The sequence below is a fragment of the Neomonachus schauinslandi genome, chromosome 7 (genome assembly GCF_002201575.2).
Source record: "Neomonachus schauinslandi chromosome 7, ASM220157v2, whole genome shotgun sequence".
NCBI classification, from domain to species: domain Eukaryota; kingdom Metazoa; phylum Chordata; class Mammalia; order Carnivora; family Phocidae; genus Neomonachus; species Neomonachus schauinslandi.
Window position 1 is genome coordinate 31,209,297 of NC_058409.1, and position 22,161 is coordinate 31,231,457.

General features: G+C 34.9%; 1 protein-coding gene across 1 annotated transcript in view; it reads left to right on the forward strand.

Moving 5' to 3' along the window:
- LOC110591113 (ankyrin repeat and KH domain-containing protein 1) overlaps positions 1-22,161 on the forward strand; it is a 123,912-nt gene that overhangs the window by 69,411 nt on the left and 32,340 nt on the right. The window contains 5 exon segments of the mRNA XM_021702015.2: positions 7,986-8,073; positions 10,863-10,990; positions 11,205-11,348; positions 12,296-12,398; positions 21,048-21,806. Of these exon segments, the coding sequence (XP_021557690.1) occupies positions 7,986-8,073; positions 10,863-10,990; positions 11,205-11,348; positions 12,296-12,398; positions 21,048-21,806 (1,222 nt within the window).

The following is a 22,161-nucleotide window of genomic DNA, read 5'->3' on the forward strand; positions in this document are numbered from 1 at the left end:
ATTTTAAATGATATCCCAGGAGATTCTGATGGCAAGTTTTCCATATTCCACACTTTGAGACATTGCTAGAGTCCGTAGATTATTCTGCATCAGTGTTGAGTTCTCTTCCTTTTCCATCTTTGCTTAATAATCCATCATTCTTCCTCCAGCCAAACCGAGTAAGTTTGGTTTTTCTCTTTGTTACTTGCGATTTTTAGAAACTGAGCTAAACACAAGCCCTAGAGTAGTACCTCAATCTTTTTTCCATCTCAGTTGTCCTAAGGGATATGAATAAGATCAGTAACAGCAGATCACTAAGGTAATAATTAAAATACAGTGGTGGATTGGAAGAACATACCCCCCAGGGGAGACCATCAGACTCCTCTAGTACATATATAGTATAAAACAGTCTCCCTCCCTCTCCTGTGATTCTGGTCTTTCCCTTGACAATCTCCTTCTCCAACTCAAAGAAGTACTGTCTCTGATATAGTTAAAATCCTTAGATGTATAACTTGGGTGTCCATGGCTGTGATTTTAAAGGAAATCAACTTACTTTTTAAAAAATAAACCTAATTTTAAATTAAATTTTGCTATCTAAGTCCAATTGGGAAAAAAAAAAACGCATCTATTTCCTCCTAGGTGCTTATTCATCAGAACCAGAACTTTGCAGTGTATATTTCATGGATAAGATTTTAGGGAACTTATAAAGTTCTAATTATCCATTTATCAATATATTTCAACCATTATTGATTAGCTTACCTTAATTAACTTTAAATATGACCTCCCACTTTTTATATGTTAACTTTTTATTAAGGAATAACATATATACATATTTTTTTAGTTTTACTATTCAAAGCTAGAAAACTTATCTATTTTTTCTTGATCTAAAGCTATTTGTGAATACACAAAACTCCTAATACCTTTTCTTTTTGAAGACCAAGTTCTCTCTTTCTAGGTTATTGTATGTTGAATGAGTCCTTTTCAGCTATCTCAAGTTTGTTAAATATAAGTACAAATGACATCCAGTCAAGAAGGTAAAGTCAGTGTTAGTATATTTTGAAAGCTCTCTGCTCTCTATTGTTTCAAGTATGTAGATATAATAAATAAAATAGGGGAGAAAAACAAACTAAGCTAAAATTATGTAGCTATAGTCAGAAACAAGATTAAAGAACACTGGACTAGAAATGGAGCGTGGATCCACAGCTGAAGCTATAGGCCCAAGGAGAATTAAAATTTTTAAAAAGGGGGGCTATGGGGGATGGGATTTCAATTTCTGTAGGGCAGTAGGGACTGAATGCATTGCAAATGGAGCAGGCTAGTAAATCTAGTCTACTTGACTGAAGCAAGGAACTGGGACCTTATTGCCCCACCTGTGAACAAAAACGGAAAAAAAGCTGCAAGCAACTTCCTGCAGTTCCAGTTAGAAATGATTTGTTCTTGGTAGAATGAAGATGCAAAGACAACAGTGTAACTAAGAACTTGGAATACACTATTTTTTGATTTAGTGAGCAGAACTGAAATAACTCCAGGAGACCAGAAGTTTACGTTGCCAATGAAAGATCTGCTGAAATGGACTTTTAGGGCCAGATTCAGGCAGTTTTCAGACCATTTGATGAGAAGGGATAAATTTGTGGATAGAAATAAAAGAAAAAACTCTCATGCAAAATGAGCTTTTCAAAAAAAATTATGAAGCCCAAGAGCAAATCTACATGGAGAGATAGTCAAAATGTAAGCAAACAAACAAAACAGCAAAACCGGAGAATACAAGCCCAGGCAATTGAAATAAAAGACTTTAAACATGCTTATTTTAAACTATAACCAGTAGCCATAAAACAACATGAGACAAACAAAAGCCAATAATTATGAATTAAGAACAGATGGGTATGAAATAAAAAATTTAGACTTTGTGAGAGGGAAAGTTGTGGAAATAAAAAATATATGGGATAAATAGTATATTGGACACAGTTGAATAAAAACTTAGTGACTCAGGTGATTAAACAAGAAATAACACAATAAAGTGTAAAGATCAAGAAATGGAAGATTTTATGAAAGAGAAGTTGAGAAAAAGAGGGTAGATTGGGAAGCTCTACCACACATTTGAAGTTCCTGAATGAGAGGATAGAAATACAAAGTAGAGGCAATGTTTGAAGAGATAATGATAGAGAATTTTCTGAAATTGAAGCCAAACATAAATACTTGATTGAAAAATTAATAAGTAAAACAAATGAAACTGTAGAATTTGAAAGATAAAGAACAATATCTTAGAAGCTACTAGAGGGGAAAAAATGCATTACTTCAAAGGAACAATCAAATTTTTGACAGATTCTCATCAACAATAATAATCACAGAAGACAGTGGGAAGTAATATCCTCCAAATACCAAGGAAAAAAATAGAATTCTGTACTCGACTACTCTTCCAGAGAAGGAAAAATAAGCTTATTTTCAGATCTACAAAGAATGAAAGAGCTTACCACCTCAGATCCTTGCCAAAAGAACTACTAAAAGATATGTACATCAATAAGGAGACAGATATATCCTGGAGGAAGGCGTGGGATGCAGGAAGCTACGGTAAGCAAAGAAATTAGTAAAACATATTATAAATATAAACTTTTTAATACAAAACCTAGATTTTTATGCTTAAAACCAAAGTAATACTAAAATTCTAGACAGCAATAGCATGAAATTCAGAAGGATGTGTTAGAAGGTTGAAAAGCCATGCTAGGGTCCCTGTGTTGTTCAGGAGAGGAGGATCAGGTACTGAATAACTTTAAAGATTTCTTTTTAGCAAAATATATCAGTAATCAGAACAAATATAAATCTATTGAACACAGCTGTTAAAGGGAAAGACTTTTGAATTAGATTAAAAATCAAAATCTAGCAAATTCTGTCTTCAGGGGATAAATCTAAAGCAACTGATAGGGGAAGGTTGACAAAGTGATGGAAAAAGTTCTGTAAGGCAACATTAATATCCAGTGAAATGAGATTTTAAGCCAAAAGCATTTTTAGAGATAAATGTTCCTTCAACTGATAATAACAGTCAGTTATTAATAGTAACTAATAATCTACCTTCTAAAAAAAATAGAAAATTACAAAGTTACAAGAAAGATAGGTCTGCATTTGTGGTGATAGATTTTTTCCACAGACTTCTGTATGAAGCTGATCAAACGGATAAAACAATTATTAAGAATAGAAAAATCAGATTTGCTCTTGTAAATAGCTAACATTCTGTTTCCACTATATATACTATGTATTCTTTTCCAATACATGGAACATGTTTAAAAATTGTCCATGTTTTAGGCTACAAAGTCTTTAAAACAAACTCCTTAGTCACATGGACTAAATTCTTTGATCTCTGTTGCTTTAAAATTACAAATTAACAATAAAACCTTTTTTAAAATCCCATTCACCTAGAAAATGAAGAGAAAACCCTTGTACATAATTCATGGGTTAACAAGGCAATCATAGTAAAAATTACAAAGAAATTATCACAAAAACTACACATCAAAACTTAGGTGGGAGGATACAGCTAAAGTGGACCTTAGAAGGAAAGGTTTTTTTATATATATAAAATGAAAGTAAATGAAGCTAATAAAAGAACAACAAATAGCACCACGAAGTAAGGAACTAATAAAGATAAAAACAAAATTAATAGAATAGAAAACAACAAAAAATAGGGATAAAAAATAGGGAAGAAAAGCAAACTTAAAAGCTGGTTTAACAACAACAACAAAACACAACTACTGAAATAGATAAAATAAGGCAGACTTTTATTTAAAAGGGGGAAAGGCACAGGTAAATGGTAGAAATTTAAAGGGAGTTATAACTATATGATACAGTAGAGATCTTTAAAATTTATAAGGTAATCATATGAACAACCAATACATGAAATAAATGCTGATTTTTTTCTGTGAGTATATAAATTTATCAAAATTGACTCATGAATAGGAAACCTCAGTAGAACCATAAGTATATTACACAGTGAATCTGTAGTTTAAAGTCATCCATCCATTGAAAGGAAGAACCTCAGATGAATTTATAGGTGAGTTTTACCAAATGTTCAAGGAATAAATAAACCCTATATTGTTCTAGCTGTTTCCAAGAACAGAGAAGGAAGAGTGTTACAATGTGCAATATTTAAGTTCATAACTTTGAAAAATAACTTTCTGTGTTTATGAAGGAAAAATACCATAAATTATATCCTAAAATTTGATTGATCTGAACAAATATTGGCTTTGCTAACAAACCCAACATTCATAAGTAAGTAGTATATACAAATTTGATTCCTATTTTAGAGATTTATTTATTTACAGTGAGAGAGAGCGCATGCGTGTGCGTACAAAAGAGCGGGGGCGGGGGGGCAGAGAGAGAGAGAGGCTCAAGCAGACTCACCACTGAGCGCAGAGCCGAATGCAGGGCTCTATTCCCAGACTCCAAGATCATGACCCACGCCAGAATCAGGAGTTGGCCACTCAACCGACTCAGCCACCCAGGTGCCCCTGATTTCCTATTTTAAGAGAAGGATTTAGTGGTCAGATATTTTGGGGCAAATTACATATGTTGTAGGATTTACATTATTGATTTTAGGACATGAAATATAAATACATTATAAAGTTGGGGCATTATTTTACCTACCATTTTCTCAAATATAATTATGTTTTTCAAAACCAAAGAATGCAAGGAAAATAGCTTTTCACACCTTTTATTTCAGAAATTTTATTAGTATATTGAATTTTGAAATTTAACTTAGGGTGAGGATCTTGGGACTATACTTTATGATGTTTTTTCTTATAAGAGCTATAGTAATATTTTATATATGCAGAACTAACAGTTATTTTAAAAGTTTATTCTAAAGGAGGGCTTTCACAGTCTTTTGTCTTTGTCATTACTCACAGGACCTAGATATGCTGCCGGGTGCCACTGCTAGGCCTAAGAGATAAGAAAGAAAGAAAAAGGAAAAAAAAAGTGACGTTAATATTGCCCACCCATGTTCTAGTAACAGTGTATTATCAAATGCAGATAATGAATGTCTAACTCTGAGTTTAGCTACTACCCTTAATTTCTTGTTAAATTAACTTTTCTTTCTCTTATTTACCTAGTAGAAAATTAAAACTTCAAACCTCAGTACTAAGAGGGAAGATTTGAGAGGTCAGTTACATGTAGGTTCCTTCTTGGTAAACCGTATTCACTCACTTTATTGTTTTAGACATTAGGTATGTAATGGTAAGCAAAAATGGACATGATTGGTGTTCTCATGGAGCTTACAGTTTAGTGGCAGAGACATGTAAGCCAAATAGTTATACAAACTAATATATGATTGAAACTTATGAAGGAGTGGTTCATATAGCTATGTCCATACAGATGGTCCCGGACTTACGATGGTTCACTTACGATTTTTCGACTTTATGATGGTGCAAAAGTGATACGCATTCAGTAGAAACCATACTTCGAATTTTGAATTTTGAAATTTTCCTGGGCTGGCGATATATGGTAAGATACTCTCAGGATGCTGGGCAACAGCAGTGAGCAGCAGCTACGGTGAGCCAAGGATAACAACCAATGCACTCGCAACCATTATGAATTCATAGAACCATTCTGTTTTTCACTTTCAGTACAGAATTCATTCATAATATGAGATTTTAAGTACTTTATTATGAAGTAAACTTTGTGCTTGGTGATTTTGTCCCAGCTGTGGGCAAATGCTCTGAGCATGTTTAAGGTAGGTTTAGCTAAGCTATGATATTCAGTAGGTTAGATGTATAAAATGCACTTCCAACTTAAGATATTTTCAACTTAAAATGGGTTTATCTGTGCATAACCCCATCATAAGTCAAGGAAAATTTGTAATAGAAAGAATAATTGGGTCAGGAAGTTCAGGGAGGTCTACCTTGAGGAAATAACACTTGGCTTGAGATGTGAAGAATGAAAAGGAGCTAAAAGAGAAGTGTTACAGGGAAGAAAGAACAGCTTGAGCAGAAAGGCCTTGAGTTAGGAGTGGAAATAACAAATTGCCAAAGGAGCAATTTATTTCCAGTATGTAATTGATTGCATTGATAATTCAGAAAAAAAGTGAAATGGAAAAACTGAATAACTTTCAAGGTCTTTCTGAATAAGATCTTCATATGTATATTCCATTTTGTTTTAAGTAAGTTGCCAGAATGTTAGATTTGCCTACATTTAAATGTAAATTCAAAATCCATTCTAAAGCCAAATGATTTTGGCATCACCTGTATTAACCATCTTCTATATTTTAAAGTTAGTAAAGATTGTCATCTCATCAATATATATAACAAGAAGTCAAAACATAAATTAATTTTTATAAGAGGTTGAGAGATTCTGTACTATCAAGATAAAAATTTTTAAATCTCTTTTAGAGTGTAATTCTTGTCCCTGCAGGCCAGTTTAAAGTTTCCACTGGGTTGCCAATCTACTTATTTCTCATTGTTAGTTTGCCTAAGTTGTACAATAGGTATAGTTGTATAAACAGACTGGAAAGTATCCTATTGGCAGAGCACACTATATATTTTTTTAAGATTTTAATTTTTAGGGACACCTGGTTGGCTTAGCTGGTTAAGCCTCTGACTCTTGATTGCATCTCAGTTCATGATCCCAGGGTCATGTGATCAAGCCCCATATTGGGCTCCACACTCAGCCTGGAGTCTGCTTGAGATTTTCTCTCCCTCTCTTTGCCCCTCCTGCTTATTCTCTCTCTCAAATAAATAAATAAATAAATATTTTTAAAAATTTTTATTTTTTAAGTAATTTCCACACCCAATGTGGGACTCGAACTCAACCCCAGAGATCAAGAGTTGCATAGTCCACTGGCTGAGCCAGCCAGGTGCCCTGAGCACACTATTTTTAAGTTGACTATGGTAGCTAAAGGATTCTCAGAGTTAATTAGAATAGAGCTGAAGTAAAGCTTGACTTAAGCACTGTTCTTTATCAAGTTTTTTTTTTAAGATTTTATTTATTTATTTGACAGAGAGAGACACAGCGAGAGAGGGAACACAAGCAGGGGGTGTGGGAGAGGGAGAAGCAGGCTTCCCACCAAGCAGGGAGCCTGATGCGGGACTCGATCCCAGGACCCTGGGATCATGACCTGAGCTGAAGGCAGATGCCCAACCGACTGAGCCACCCAGTCTCCCTATTTGTTTATACTTAACATACAGTGCAAGATTGGTTTCTGGGGTAAAATTCAGTGGTTCATCACTTATATACGACGCCCAGTGCTCATCAGTCAGCTACATTTTAATACTTAGATGAATGTAATAAGAGTTCACAGTTCTCCCAGCAGTACTACTTAGCATATTAGCAAGCTCATTTTAGGGGCATTTGATATTAGGATGGTAGCAAGCTGTTTTATCATTCACTTCTCTTGCTGGCAAACTTCCTAGAAGGAGTAACAATCTTTCTGCTATTATAAAACTGCTTTTGCCTTTCACTATTCACATATTTAATTTCTAGTCTAAAAAAATGTCTGCTTGTTGGTATGTTTTCTCCTTTTTTCTTTTCTCTTTACTCTTGAAATACCATAGTGTTTAGTGTTCTTCTTTAGAGACTGGTTTCTGGATAAATAAAATTTCAAAAAAGAGAGAACTGGTTTCTGTCCTGTGATAGTGTTCTTATTGGTTTCTAATATGGTAAGATCAGGTTCTTCTTAATCACATGTAAGACTAAGGTTCTTTTTTCACAATTGATGTGAATAGTTAGGAAAACATCTTTTTTACTTTAGGATTAGAAAAATGCAGCTATTTCTCTTTGAGGCTCAACCTAAACATAAGTAATATCTTTAAATGCTGTTGTTTGGTATGCAAAAGTGAACTTGCCCTTAAAAAGTTATACCATCTACTCTGGACTGAAATTAATCCTACATTTTGAAGGAATTGAGATAGGTATTATAAGTGGCTACAGTAAGTATTAAATCTTATTTCTCATGTCATTTGTACTGTGTTTAAAATAGATGGTTAATGAATTGGCACTGATGGATTATTTTTTTGTTTCTTTAATAGGAACACGAATCTGAGGGTGGAAGAACACCTTTGATGAAAGCTGCAAGAGCTGGTCATTTGTGCACCGTGCAGTTTCTTATTAGCAAAGGTAAGGGAAGCACAAGTAAGAGGCTATCATATCTGAAAAAAGAAAATCCTAAACTGGCGCAATTTATGTTAGAGCTATTTTTCCTACAGTACAAGTATTGTATCCTAGTCTTTTGTTGCTATATTTTATTTAGTAAGTGTAGAGTTCATGAGGTACTTATTGGGATTTTTCTATATTAGTTTTGAATTTGAATTTTGGCAACTAAGCAGCATATTATTGCTACCCAAAGTTGGAAAAGCCAAATGTAAAACATCCAGCTATATTTAGTAGATAGATTATTATTCAGCACTTAATGATAAGGCAGTTCTGCTGGGAGGTGGGGTGGGGAGGCACTACTGTTTATTGTACAGTTGAATTAACCACATATACAAGGTGTTATGTATAATTTTTATATTCCTCCAGAGGTTCTATTATTAGAATATATTTAGGCAGGGGCGCCAGGGTGGCTCAGTTGTTAAGCGTCTGCCTTCGGCTCAGGTCATGGTCCCAGGGTCCTGGGATCGAGCCCCATATCGGGCACCCTGCACTGTGGGAAGCCTGCTTCTCCCTCTCCCACTCCCCCTGCTTGTGTTCCCTCTCTCGCTGTGTCTCTCTCTGTCAAATAAATAAAATCTTAAAAAAAAAAAAAAAAGAATATATTTAGGCAAATAAGTTCGCACGATGGGTGAAGAGATAGTTCAAGACTGTTCACTAACGAAGAGAGAAATACTGCTAAACCCATGTTAGGTTGAACCACCAAACTGTCATTTTATACATCAAAAATGGTAATATCAGCGATTTCATTTGGTTCAGCCTAACTCTGTGTTTAGTGTTAGAGGTACTCTAGCATTTGATGAAAGATCCTGGGGTAGGATGGTAAAATGCAAGGGAAGTCTGCTCGGGTGATGTCATGTTGTTAAAATAAGAATTTTAAAATGTATTTTTTTAAGATTCTATTTATTTATTTATTTGAGAGAGAGACAGAGACAGTGACAGAGATAGCAAGAGAGGGCACCAGCAAGGGAAGAGAGGGAGAAGCAGGCTCCCTGCTGAGCAGGGAGCCCAGTGCAGGGCTCAATCCCAGGACGCTGGGATCATGACCTGAGCTGAAAGCAGGCACTTAACCAACTGAGCCCCTAAAAAAAAGAATTTTATTAAAATAAATAAATAAATAAAATTTTATACCTACATTCCAACAGAACTCAGATATTTTGTGCCACTACGAAAGCAGTATAAAATTTTATCCTTTTAAATATACTTTTTTTCTTGGGCACTTGGGTGGCTTAGTCATTAAGTGTCTGCCTTCGGCTCAGGGGCCTGGGATCGAGTCCCACATCGGGCTCCTTGCTCAGCGGGGAGTCCGTTCTCCCTCTCCCTCTGCCACTGCTTTCCCCTCTCTCGCTGTGTTTCTCTCTGTCTAATAAATAAATAAAATTAAAAAAAAATACTTCTTTTCTTCTTTAATTGGATTCAAACTAGGTTGATTTTCTTAATAGCACATTTGTGCTACCAAATAAGGCATATCTTTTCATAGTGTTATAACATAGTCTGTAAAAGCTATTCACCTCAAGCATACTGAAGTAATAATAAACAGATGGGTAACCTTTGGAATTCTCTCAGGCTCCTTGACTAAGGGGGTTATCTAATCATAGCCAACACCAACCCTGCTAAGCATGTAATCAGACTTGTCAGGAGGAGGAACACATTGATTATATAGCCTTTCTAGACTGTAGTAACTGCTAAACAATCCTCCCATCTAAATCTATTATTAACAACTTTAAAGATAATCTCATGTTGGTACTGTAAGAATGTTTATTGGTGTGTCTTGCTTGCCCTTCCCAAAAGGTGCTTTTATGTGAATTAGGATTAGGTTCAGCTGGATATTTCTGCAAATTAAATTAATTATATTGGTTTTGCCCATGGGTTTATTTTTCTCTTCAGAAACTAAGTCTGGAATTAAGGAAGAAGGAATAACTATCTAGTTGAGACTTTGGCACGTTGTAATTTTTTTTAGGGGTCAAAAACAATTTATCAAAAAGGAGGCCAAGAAAGGGTTTTGCATTTAGACTTTCTTCAGGTCACATGAACAAAGCTATTGAACAACTTACTAAATAGCCTTTCAGATAACATTTTTGGATATTCTTGTCTTCTCTCCATATCCAGGTCCCTCTGACACTTAAAATATACAATATGAAGAATTAAACATCTCTTAAATATTGTTTAAAAAATCTGTTTTCTCTACCTTGCGACCTGGCTATATTGCCACATTCTAGAAGTAGATAAAAAATGTCTTTACAACATTTTGAGAGTTAGATACAATGATATTATTTGATGCTTACATTAACCTGTATATATTTATTAATCTTAGTCTTCTAGATTTTCCATTTTAAAAGTGATACTGAATGAACGAACTACAGCTACGTGCAACATTGTGGATGAATCTCACAAATATTATATTGAGCGAAGGAAGCCAGACACAAGAGTACACTGTATGATTTCATTCATATAAAGTTCAAAAACTAAAACCAGTTTGGAAGTCAGAATAGTAGTACTATTGGAAGGGTGGGTAGTGACTGAAAGACGGCACAAGGTGTGGGACTTGTGGTATGTGGATAATGTTCTGTTTCTTGACCTGGGTGCTGGTTACACAGGTGTGTTCACTTTGTGAAAAGTTTTCAACGATATACTTACGATTTGTGCACTTTTTTGTATCTACATCATACTTCAAAAAAAAATCTCTAAAGTGCTAGTATTTGTGAACTTGCTTGATTGCACCTTTTTCTAAGATTGCTGTTTATATTTCTTTGAAGGTGCCAATGTGAATAGGGCTACAGCCAATAATGATCATACGGTAGTGTCACTGGCATGTGCAGGAGGTCACCTGGCAGTTGTTGAGCTACTCTTGGCTCATGGAGCTGACCCTACTCATCGACTCAAGGTATTCTACCTAAAAATAAGTAAATGAATAATGTATACATTGTTATTAAAAGATACTGAAGATGTGTTTGCCTGGTCTCAGTGCTTCATATTCATTACTGTTTATAAATGAGTTTTGATTCTAGACAGGCTGCTAAGAAACTAAATGTTTATAGCAGTTGTAAGAAGAAATTTACAAATAATTGATTAATGGTTTTGTCCATCGAATTTCTCAGGATGGCTCGACGATGCTCATCGAAGCTGCAAAAGGTGGCCATACTAATGTTGTTTCTTATCTGTTGGATTATCCAAACAATGTTCTGTCAGTTCCTACTACAGATGTGTCTCAGCTCACCTCACCTTCTCAAGATCAATCTCAGGTAAAATAAAACAGCTGATTTATAAATATAAAGCCTCCAAATTGGGAGTTTTTGTTTAAAATTAGTTTTAAGGAAAATGGATTTGTTTCTCTTTTCTATTACATATTGAGATAAACATGATCCTAAATTCTTTAAGATTTATTTCCTTCAAAAGTACATGAAAATTACCTATTGCCTTATTTACTGAAAAAAAAATTCTTTTTTAAAAACACTTAATACCAAATATAAATATAAATTTTCCAAGTTGCCAACCTACTATAGCTAGGTCTTTAGGGTTATTTGTTTTTAATGAATACGTTAAGCATAACCTTAAACCAAGGGACAACTTCTTCCTTAGTACCCCCCAAGACAGTATTAGTTATTCTAGAGATAGTTACTTTTGTTAACCAGGAAAGTGTAATTAACCAGGAAATATGCACCAAAAATTGATAAATTTTTAAACCTACCTAAAAATATGGAGAGAATATAGAGAGTATACTAAGTATACAAAGTTCAGTGAAATCTTAAGTTCTTTTCTACAAAGTTATCCTGAGAACTGCTAAAATACCCCAGTTAGGGACTATGTTGGATTTTCTTTTTTTGACCCATACAGAATTTGAACAAGGGTAAATTGGCCAGTCAATATGTGACGTGTACTCCTGGCTATAATCAGAACAACCAAGGCCCAACAAGGCTTTCTCTCTAATAAGAGAGTATTCCTAATTCTGTTTAGCTTAAATCATTCACTGCCTATAGATAGCCTGAGTTTGTCCAATTCAATATTCTCAGAAATTATTCCTTAGTGAAGGCTTTTTTTGTTTGTTTGGTTTGTTTGTTTTTTTTTTTTTTTTAGAAACAAAACAATGAATTTGGTAGTATATGAAGAACATCTAAATTTCCATTTGATTTTTGGGCCCTTGTTTTATTCTTTGGTCTGAGATGATATTTTTTCTGAGTTAACTTTTTAGGTTCCACGTGTACCAATGCATACACTCGCCATGGTTGTACCTCCCCAAGAACCTGACAGAACATCACAGGAGAACTCTCCTGCCCTTTTAGGAGTACAAAAAGGTTAGTTATTGAATTATTTTCCTTAAAATGGGTATTTTATCACCTAATTAATGAATTCATAAAAGTACTTTAATGGTATACAGTTAATGTGTACCCAGGATTAATTGAGGTAGGTAATTCTGACAAATGCTAAGTCTCACAGACTGTTTATAAAAGAAAGAAGATAAATACTAGGAAAAATGACTTCTAATTATCTTGTTAACATACTGCTAGGTTAGTTTTCTGGCACAGATAAAAATACTTAAAAAGCATATCAGGTTGTTGATTATATTACAGTAATAAAAATTTATCAGACATTCATTTTCCATTTGACAGTTCTTTTGTTAAATAGTACAATATGAGGAATGGAAATGTGTGTTTGCTGTCTAGTTAAGTCTTTGTAGCATTGATGCAACTGAAGGAGTTAGAATTTTAAGAATTACATTTAGTTTCTTTCATGTAATGCTGAATATGGTGGGCTAACATCTGTCATTATGTGAACCTAGACAAGTAACTATCAGAAAGTATATAGACATCTTGGCTTTTTCCATAGTTTGGCTATTGTGGACATTGCTGCTATAAACATTGGGGGGGGGAAGTATATAAATAATATCCAAGTAAATATTAAGAAGCATATACTATTTAAAGGACTCAAGTTTATGAACTCTGATATTTTCCTGCTTTTTCACTTGTAGATACAAAGTACCTTCCCTTGATACTCATGTATAGTTGTCTTATATGAGTTCCCTGAAATAAAATAGGTAATGTGTAAGGTATTAAAAATTACATAAAAACAAATTTATGAGCATATTTCATTCAGTATATGATAACCAAGCTCTAGATTTTTGAAATCACATTGAGGTGTATAAGTACATGTTAGTTTCTCTTTGATTTAAGAAAAGTTGGTTAGAGTTGACTGTTACAGCACCAAGCAGAAGCTTCTTTTAAATTATGTCAATTTGAGTAATTTAGAGTATTGAGGGCCTTGACCAAGGGTTACTTCATTTCTAAACTATTAATTTCAGAGATAAAATATCTGTAATCTCTCTGACTTAAGCTAATAATGGAGTTTTCCATTGGACACCTAGCTATTCAGACTCTTCAGAAAATGAGGACTGCTGTTTTTAATTTTAACAAATAAAAAGCAAATTAAGCATGTACTTGTTAAGGAATCTAAGCATCCTAATTGACTTTACTGTTAGTAAAATATTTAAACATAAATGTCCCTGTTTTTGTTTTTTGTTTGGCTATACATTGTAGAGGACTCTAGTAACTTTGGCTGGGGAAATTCAATACTAAATAAGAAATGATTCAAAAAATATATTAATAACAGAGCCACAAAATAATCAAATAATCTGGGAAGGACATGGAGTGTGTGCAGAGAAGAAGTAAAACATTTTAAATTTAGGTTTAATATGTAAGTCAACAGAAATGTTTGGGTAGGGTTTCTTCAAGTTGATGGTCAAGTGAATAATCGTATTTTTTAGTTACTGAAATACCATCTGATACTGGGTATCTACTTAATTTTCTTCACTTTGATGTTTTATTACTTACCAAATAGCATAAAAATGAACTAACCTTTTGAGTAATCTTTCATTTTACTAAATTATAAGAGAAGGAAAAAATTAGCAGTTGTATTTAGACACTTGGGTACTTGCTGTTGCCAGATGCCATGTGGCATCGTCAACCTAATATTTCTTTATGTAGGATCAAACTGTGGTGATGCACCGTATTCAGATGTTATTTTAGTATAAATCATGTGCATCATAGAATATTGTATCACTATGACTCAGGAAAAATTAGTTGATGATGTAAATGTACACACTGAATTACCCAGGTAGATAGGAAAACGTATCTTAAATCATAAAAGATATATTATTACTTTTTCCTCCTTAAAGTGGCTTTTTCTCCTTAAAACTTCTCATTTATGTCTCTAAAGAAGTTCCTTTGAGTGATGAAATCTCTCTTTGACCCTGTTGTTTTTGTTTCTTTTAAGTCCATAGATTATATCTGTATTGCAAATGTGATTAGGGATGAAGGGAGAGTTCTTATTCTCTAGGACTTTCTTCCTTTCGTAGCAATCATCTTTTAAGTTCTTAGAACATTTTACTTCTGCCTGAAGTCTTTTTATTATTTGTATTTGCATCCTCCTAAAATATTTTCATGCCCTTAAAACTTACCTAGGTATTATATATATATACTACCCAGATATTCTTTTCTTTCATGATATTTGTACCATTTGTTCCATCCATATTGACCCATATTCTCCTGATTTAGGCAGCTAATCTCACTTACCCTTTGTTGGTTTTCAAAGGATTTGACATTCTAGGTGGCGTCTGACAAAGACCTCAAGATCACCTCTATAAACAAAATGTGAAACCAAGTGATAGTGATATGCTCAGTTTTCTAGTATTATTTAGCTTTATTAACTATAGCTTTGAATGTTCAATTGGGAAAGGATGCATAAGTAATATCAACCTTATGCCTTTCCAAATCAGTTTTGTAAATAAATTTGTTGATTAAAGCTACTGTTACATCTAACTTATTTGTTGTAACTGGTTCTACAGAGATTCTAAAAGATAGGACTCGTGATTATCCTCTGCAGGTTGTACAACTTAGAACTAATCTACCACAAAACATTAAAATGGTGTCAGGATAAACAAAACACATCTTTTGTGTGCACCTCAAGCCCTCTTAAGGAGTAATTTCTTTCTTCTGGAGTACTACAGCTCTTTATTGGATCTTCCTTCTGACTCTGGTCACACCTGCCCCTTTCCCTGCCCCTTGGACTTCAAGTGTAGAGGGTTGAGTTAATCATACTTCCCCTATAGACAATCTTTCTGTTGTGTTTGATGCGAATTCTTTTGTTTTTATAAGTTCTTATAAAATGTTTACTACTTTGTGTGTATTTTAAATTTACATGAATGGTATTATGCTCTAGATCATGTTTTGTTTTTTACTTTTTTCACTCAACACTGTTTTACAGATCTATCCATGTGTCTACCTCTATACTGTTTCTGCTGGCAGCATAGTGCTTCATCCTTTACATCTTCCATTTTTCACTTGTCTTTTTCCAGTGATGGGTATCCAAATTGCCTCTCATCCCCCACCACCACAGACAATGCTGTGATGAGAATCCTGCTACAGTCCTCTTAAGGATCTGTTTGAGAATCTCTTGGGGATAAAATCAGGAACAGAATTACTGTCATAGGAGGTGCCTGGTTGACTCAGTCAGTTAAGCATCTGCCTCTTGATTTTGGCCCAGGTCATGATCTCAGGGTGGTGAGATCGAGCACTGTGGCCTGGGGCTCCGAGCTTAGTGGGGAGTCTACTTGAGATTTTCTCTCTACCTCTCCCTCTGCCCCTCCCCCCACCATGTATGTGCTCGCTCTCTCTCAAATAAAAAATACCTCTTAAAAAAAAAAAAAAAGAATTACCTGTCATAGGACTCCATAATGTTTATCTGACCAGTGCCACAAATTGCTCTCTAGAATGGCTACAGCAGTTTACACTCCCACTAGCAATGCATAAGGGTTCCCATATTACCCATATTATACACCCTCTGTCCCATTTCCAAGCCTGCCAGCCCTTGGCTTTATCTTTGTATTTGGTTTTGTACATCTTTATCTCCCCTTTTAGACTGTAAGCTCCTCAAGGGCAGGGTTTATGTTGCTTGTCTTTGTATGGTCCACTATGCCTTGCTTGTACTAGATGTTCAAATATTTGTTAAATAATGAGTGCCAGGCTAAGAATTTAGATTATTCTGAAGACAAAGAAAATTATTAAGAATTTTTTTTAAAGAAGAGAGACATTGTAATTAAAGAGGATGTTTAAAAAATTAATGAAGAAATAGTATTCTAGAATGGTTGGGAAAAGATCGAAAACAAATTTGAATATAAACTAAGAATTAAATTAATATGCTACTTTATATCCCAGAATTGTTTATTGGAGTGGGTAACATGAAAAGTTCTCATTTTCATATCAAATCATTAAAATTGTATAGAAATTATATGTACAGTGAATGAAATTGAGTGTTCCTCTGGAGATTTTACTGCTGATATTCTCTAATTTAGCAGATTTCCATTTTGTAATCATGCTTATGTGAATTTACATATGTCCAAATTTAATGTCTTTTAATATATGAGATTTACAGTAAAAGGCAGGAGGTTCAGTTAATCTTTTAGCATGTTACACAGATGCTCTCTCTTTGGACACTCTTGGTTATCCTTCTGTGTTAAAGATGTATAGGATGCCCTGTTACTTTGGGAAATTTTGAGACAGAAATTTAGGCATAAAGGAAAAATGAGTTATTTCTAGGCCAATGGCTTTCACTTTTTACTGTGACCACAATAAGAAATATTTTATTGGGGCGCCTGGGTGGCTCAGATGGTTGAGCGTCTGCCTTCGGTTCAGGTCACGATCCCAGGGTCCTGGGATCGAGCCCCACATCGGGCTCCTGGCTCAGCGGGGAGTCTACTTCTGCCTCTCCCCCTGCTCATGCTCTCTTTCTCTCTGCATCTCTGTGTTTCAAATGAACAAATAAAAAATCTTAAAAAAAAAGGAATATTTTATATTGAAACTTAGAACACAATATACATCTATTTATCCAAATGCAAATTCCATTAGACGATATATATGCTACCACACTTGACGTAATTATGTTATTTTCAACTGTATTTCATCAATCTTTTTTTTTTCCACTTAAGACCCAGTTGGGAGTGTTGTTTAAAAATCATTCTAGGGCTCCTGGGTGGCTCAGTTGGTTAGGCGACTGCCTTCGGCTCAGGTCATGATCCTGGAGTCCCAGGATCGAGTCCCGCATCGGGCTCCCTGCTCGGCAGGGAGTCTGCTTCTCCCTCTGACCCTCCCCCCTCTCATGCTCTCTCTCTCATTCTCTCTCTCAAATAAATAAATAAAATCTAAAAAAAATAAAAAAATAAAAATAAATAAAAATCATTCTAGTCAGGTGCTGTGTGGTAATATAAGAAAGCAAGGGAATTGCAGGACGATGTTTAAATTTCCTTAGACAAAAAACAAGTAAGGAAATATGAAACCAAACCTAGATCCATCTGTATGTCAGGTATTTTTCCCTTTGGCCATTGTTTTTTATTGTACAAAGTACTAATTTAGACACAAAAATGATTGATGGAATTAAACTCATTTTAATAGTAAACTCAATTTTTGGCAAGTATCTGTCCACTTCATTCCCTCACTGTGCATAAAATAAAGGCTATACTCTAAGCTGTCTCTATATCATGGTTTCCTATTACAAACTTTTTTAGTTTTATTAATGGAGGAAAAGGGAAAGCTGAGAAAGTAGGACAACACCAGACCAAAGTGTAAGATGTTGGCTTTACCTGTATTCCTAAATAGTACTTTATGATGTCACTTAATGCTACTAGTGAATAGATTTAATTTATTTGTATCTGACAGTGGGAGATGTTTTAAAAAGCTAGAACTCTTATATTCTGGCATCTTATACTATAGCCTTCCTACCTACTAAAAATTTTGTTGCTAAAGGGATGCTTGTCCCATTCTCTACTTTTCCCGAACACTGAAGGTGTTGCTTTAGCTTCTAGGAATAATTAGGTGACATTATTTGTTTTTTACCAACTTGTTTTTGTTTTTTTTTTTTTTTAAAGATTTTATTTATTTATTTGAGACAGAGAGAATGAGAGGGAGGAGGGTCAGAGGGAGAAGCAGACTCCCTGCGGAGCAGGGAGCCCGATGCGGGACTCGATCCCGGGACTCCAGGATCATGACCTGAGCTGAAGGCAGTCGCTTAACCAACTGAGCCACCCAGGCGCCCCACCAACTTGTTTTATTCTTGATTTATAACTTGTATTAATGCTTTAATGTGTATCTATGCAATCCCACTAACTCCATGATTACAGATACTCAACCATTAGCTATTTTGGGAAGAACTGCTTTTTGTCCATTATTTTCAGCATCCTGTTCTTCCCTGCTACGTATGTCCTGGGCTTAGTCTTTATATTAAGTTAAATAAGTTAATTTTAGTAATCTTGTGCTCTAAGCTTATTGTATTTTATTTGTTAACAAGGTAGGGCTTATTCCAATCTGTTACTGTCCTCAAAATTCCAGTCTTATTTTGGGTCATACTGTTTATAAGATTTTAGATCTGAGAATGTCCAGGGTGGTCATATAATTACCAGTCTGATTGGTGTTGACCTCTTACCTAGTTTTCCTTAATCTTAAATACAAATTAAATAGCATGTTTTAAAATTAATGAACATTTTAAAGGAGCATTCAGTCTTTGCAGAGCTTGAATTGTCATTGAATTTATTACATGATTGAAAATTTCTTAGCTGGATTAGCAGATATCTACATTGCTATTTGTGACAGTAAATCTCCCTTTTCTTACCTGTTGATTGTTATTAGGTACTTGGAACAAATAAATCAAACCATGGATTCCTGTAAGATCTTATAGAAGTAGTTATTAAATTATCTCACAAGGCTGCCTGGGTCGCTCAGTCAGTTGAGTGTCTGCCTTTGGCTCACGTCATGATCCCAGAGTCCTGGGATTGAGCCCTGCATTGAGCTCCTGCTCAGCGGGGGGGGGTCTGCTCCCCATCCTGTCCCTCCCCTTGCTAGTGTGTTCTCTCTTTCTCTCTCAAGTAAATAAATAACATCTTTAAAAACGTTTATCTCACAAATATGATGGCTTTTGCTCTGAAAGGATAAGGTCTTGACCCATCCCTTTGCTCAGATATAAATTTGAAATTGAATGTGGGTAATACATTTTGCTGAAGGTTGCTTTTAAAGAATAATTAAGTCTCTTAAAGTGATTGCAATAGTTTTGGAAATGTGGTATCCTGAACCTGTTAAAGTCAATATCTAGGGGGAAAACTGTTGGACTTTTTCATTAATAAAATGTTGCAGATGTTTGAGGTACCTGCATTTTTGAGATTTCCTATTCTAGCAAGAACAAAACAAAACAAAAACAGTTGAATCTCTAATTTTTTTCCTCTAGTGGTTTTACTGCCCTCTTGTAATTCAGAGTATTTTAACATCAAATGGGTGATGACGTTTTTCCTTTGGACTTGAGAATCGTGCTGAATGCATTGGATGATCTTACTTTTAAAAATCTTAAGTTACCAATGTTATTCATATATGTTGATTGCAATTCAGAAGAGTAAACAACTATTTTTTACCCAGATCTTTTTTAAAAGTGGATTTACTGTTGTTTAGTTTATATACCATAAAGTTCCTTCATTTTAAGTATACAATGCAGGGCGCCTGGGTGGCTCAGTTGGTTCAGCGACTGCCTTCAGCTCAGGTCATGATCCTGGAGTCCCGGGATCAAGTCCCACTTTGGGCTCCCTGCTCAGCGGGGGGTCTGCTTCTCCCTCTGATCCTCTTCCCTCTCATGCTCTCTGTATCTCATTCTCTCTCTCTCAAATAAATAAATAAATAAATAAATCTTAAAAAAAAAATAAGTGTACAATGCAATGAATTTTAGTAAATTTACTAATTATGTAACCATCACCACCATCTAGTTTTAAACATCTCTGTCACTCTGAAAATATCACTCATGCCAGTTTGTAACTCATTCTCAATACCATAACCCCAGGCAACCACTACTTTCCTTTCTGTCTCTATAGATTTGCTTTTCTCTATAGAGTTGATATAAATGGTATTACACAATATGTCATCTTTTGTGTCTGGCTTCTTTCACTTAGCATGTTTTCAGGGTTTGTCCACCTTGTAGAATGTATCGGTAGTTGGTTCCTTTTCATTGTTGAATAGCCCCAGTTCTCCCTAAACAGGAAGAGTAAGCCTTGAGTTTGCCTCAAAGTAGTTATTGTTATATTTCCTCCATTTTATGTCCAGATGGTAGGATTGTTAATAATGATAATTATTTTGTCATGAGGGGAGTACCTTAATTTAAGTGCAATCTAAAATCTTAAAATAACATACATTTACTTGATTTTTAACATACACCATCAATATGAGAAATCTGATTTTCTCCTAGGTAACACTCATTGTTTTTCCTGTAGACTTTTACATGAAGACTTTATTTAAACTTAGAATAATTGTCCTTTGTGATTTAAGTTTAATGTAGTTTTCAGGTAAAGAAATGTTTAAGACTTATTTAATGGAAAATTTTAGAAGGATAGGTCTGGAAAAAACTAATTTCACATTATATTTTAATATAATAAGACAAAGGTTTTGGCCACTTGAAAAACACTTTTCACTATGTTGATTTACAAGTTATAGTGTCCTGTAGTAACCTTTACTTGCACAGTTAATATTGTGAAGAAACAATTGGGAAATCGTTAATGATATCCTCAACACTATTTTGACACTCTTTTAGATTTGATGTTCTTTAAAAGTCCAGTCTAATAAACAGAATTTTGAGATTCTTTCCTCTTTGATCTCCTTTCTCCCTGCCTCGTCTTAACTTCCAAAATCCTCCTATCCTAAAATTTTGATTTTTAATTTAAAAATTCACATTTTTTTTAATGGACAACATCCCAGTGTGTGCTGTGTTGAATAGATGAGTCTTTAATCTACCTCCCACTGGTGTGAATCTTTGAACAGTCAAGGGTTTTGGGAGGGAGGTCCGTGTGTGTGTGGGAGGGGGAGCTGATTTTTTTTTTTTTTTTTTTTTTAGCATGGCACTTTTTCAAACATTTTTCATGTGCTTAGGTACATCCAAGCAGAAGTCCAGTTCCCTGCAGGTAGCAGATCAGGACGTACTGCCACCTTTTCACCCATACCAGCCTTTGGAGTGCATAGTAGAGGAGACTGAAGGCAAGCTGAATGAACTGGGACAAAGAATTAGTGCTATTGAAAAAGCACAGCTTAAGTCACTGGAGTTAATTCAAGGTGAACCTCTGAACAAAGATAAGATAGAAGAACTTAAAAAGAACAGAGAAGAGCAAGTCCAGAAGAAGAAGAAAATACTGAAAGAACTACAGAAAGTGGAAAGGCAGTTGCAGATGAAAACACAGCAGCAATTTACCAAAGAATACTTGGAAACCAAAGGTCAGAAAGACACAGTATCTCTACACCAGCAGTGCTCTCATAGAGGAGTCTTCCCAGAAGGGGAAGGAGATGGTAGTCTCCCAGAGGATCACTTTTCAGAGTTACCTCAGGTTGACACAATCTTATTTAAAGATAATGATGTTGATGATGAGCAGCAGTCTCCACCATCGGCAGAACAAATTGATTTTGTCCCAGTCCAGCCTTTATCATCTCCACAGTGTAACTTTTCCAGTGACTTAGGTTCTAATGGGACAAATTCTGTTGAACTTCAGAAAGTATCAGGTAATCATCAGATTATAGGACAGCCTCAGATTGCTATTACTGGACATGATCAGGGGCTGTTAGTTCAAGAACCAGATGGACTAATGGTTGCAACTCCAGCCCAGACGCTTACCGACACTCTTGATGACCTGATAGCAGGTGGGTTAAGAAATATATCTGTAATAATTTCTCTTTAATCTGTGTGCTCAACTTCTTTACATGAGCCTCCAAAAACACCAACTTGGTATTTTCCATTTTAGAACTATCTTTGTAAAATTATTTATTCCTTGAGGTGTTTTGGAAGTGAATTTAACTAAGCTGTACAGCACTAACACATAAAAGTGTGTTTTCCCCTTTTCTTTTTTGTTATTTGCAAAGGCAAAAAATAAAGTTGCCATGAGCTTTTATTTTAGAACTTTGGTATCAAAACCATCCTGTGGGGCGCCTGGGTTGCTCAGTTGGTTGAGCATGCAGCTGTTGCTCTGCAGGTCATGAGTTTGAGCCCCACATTTGG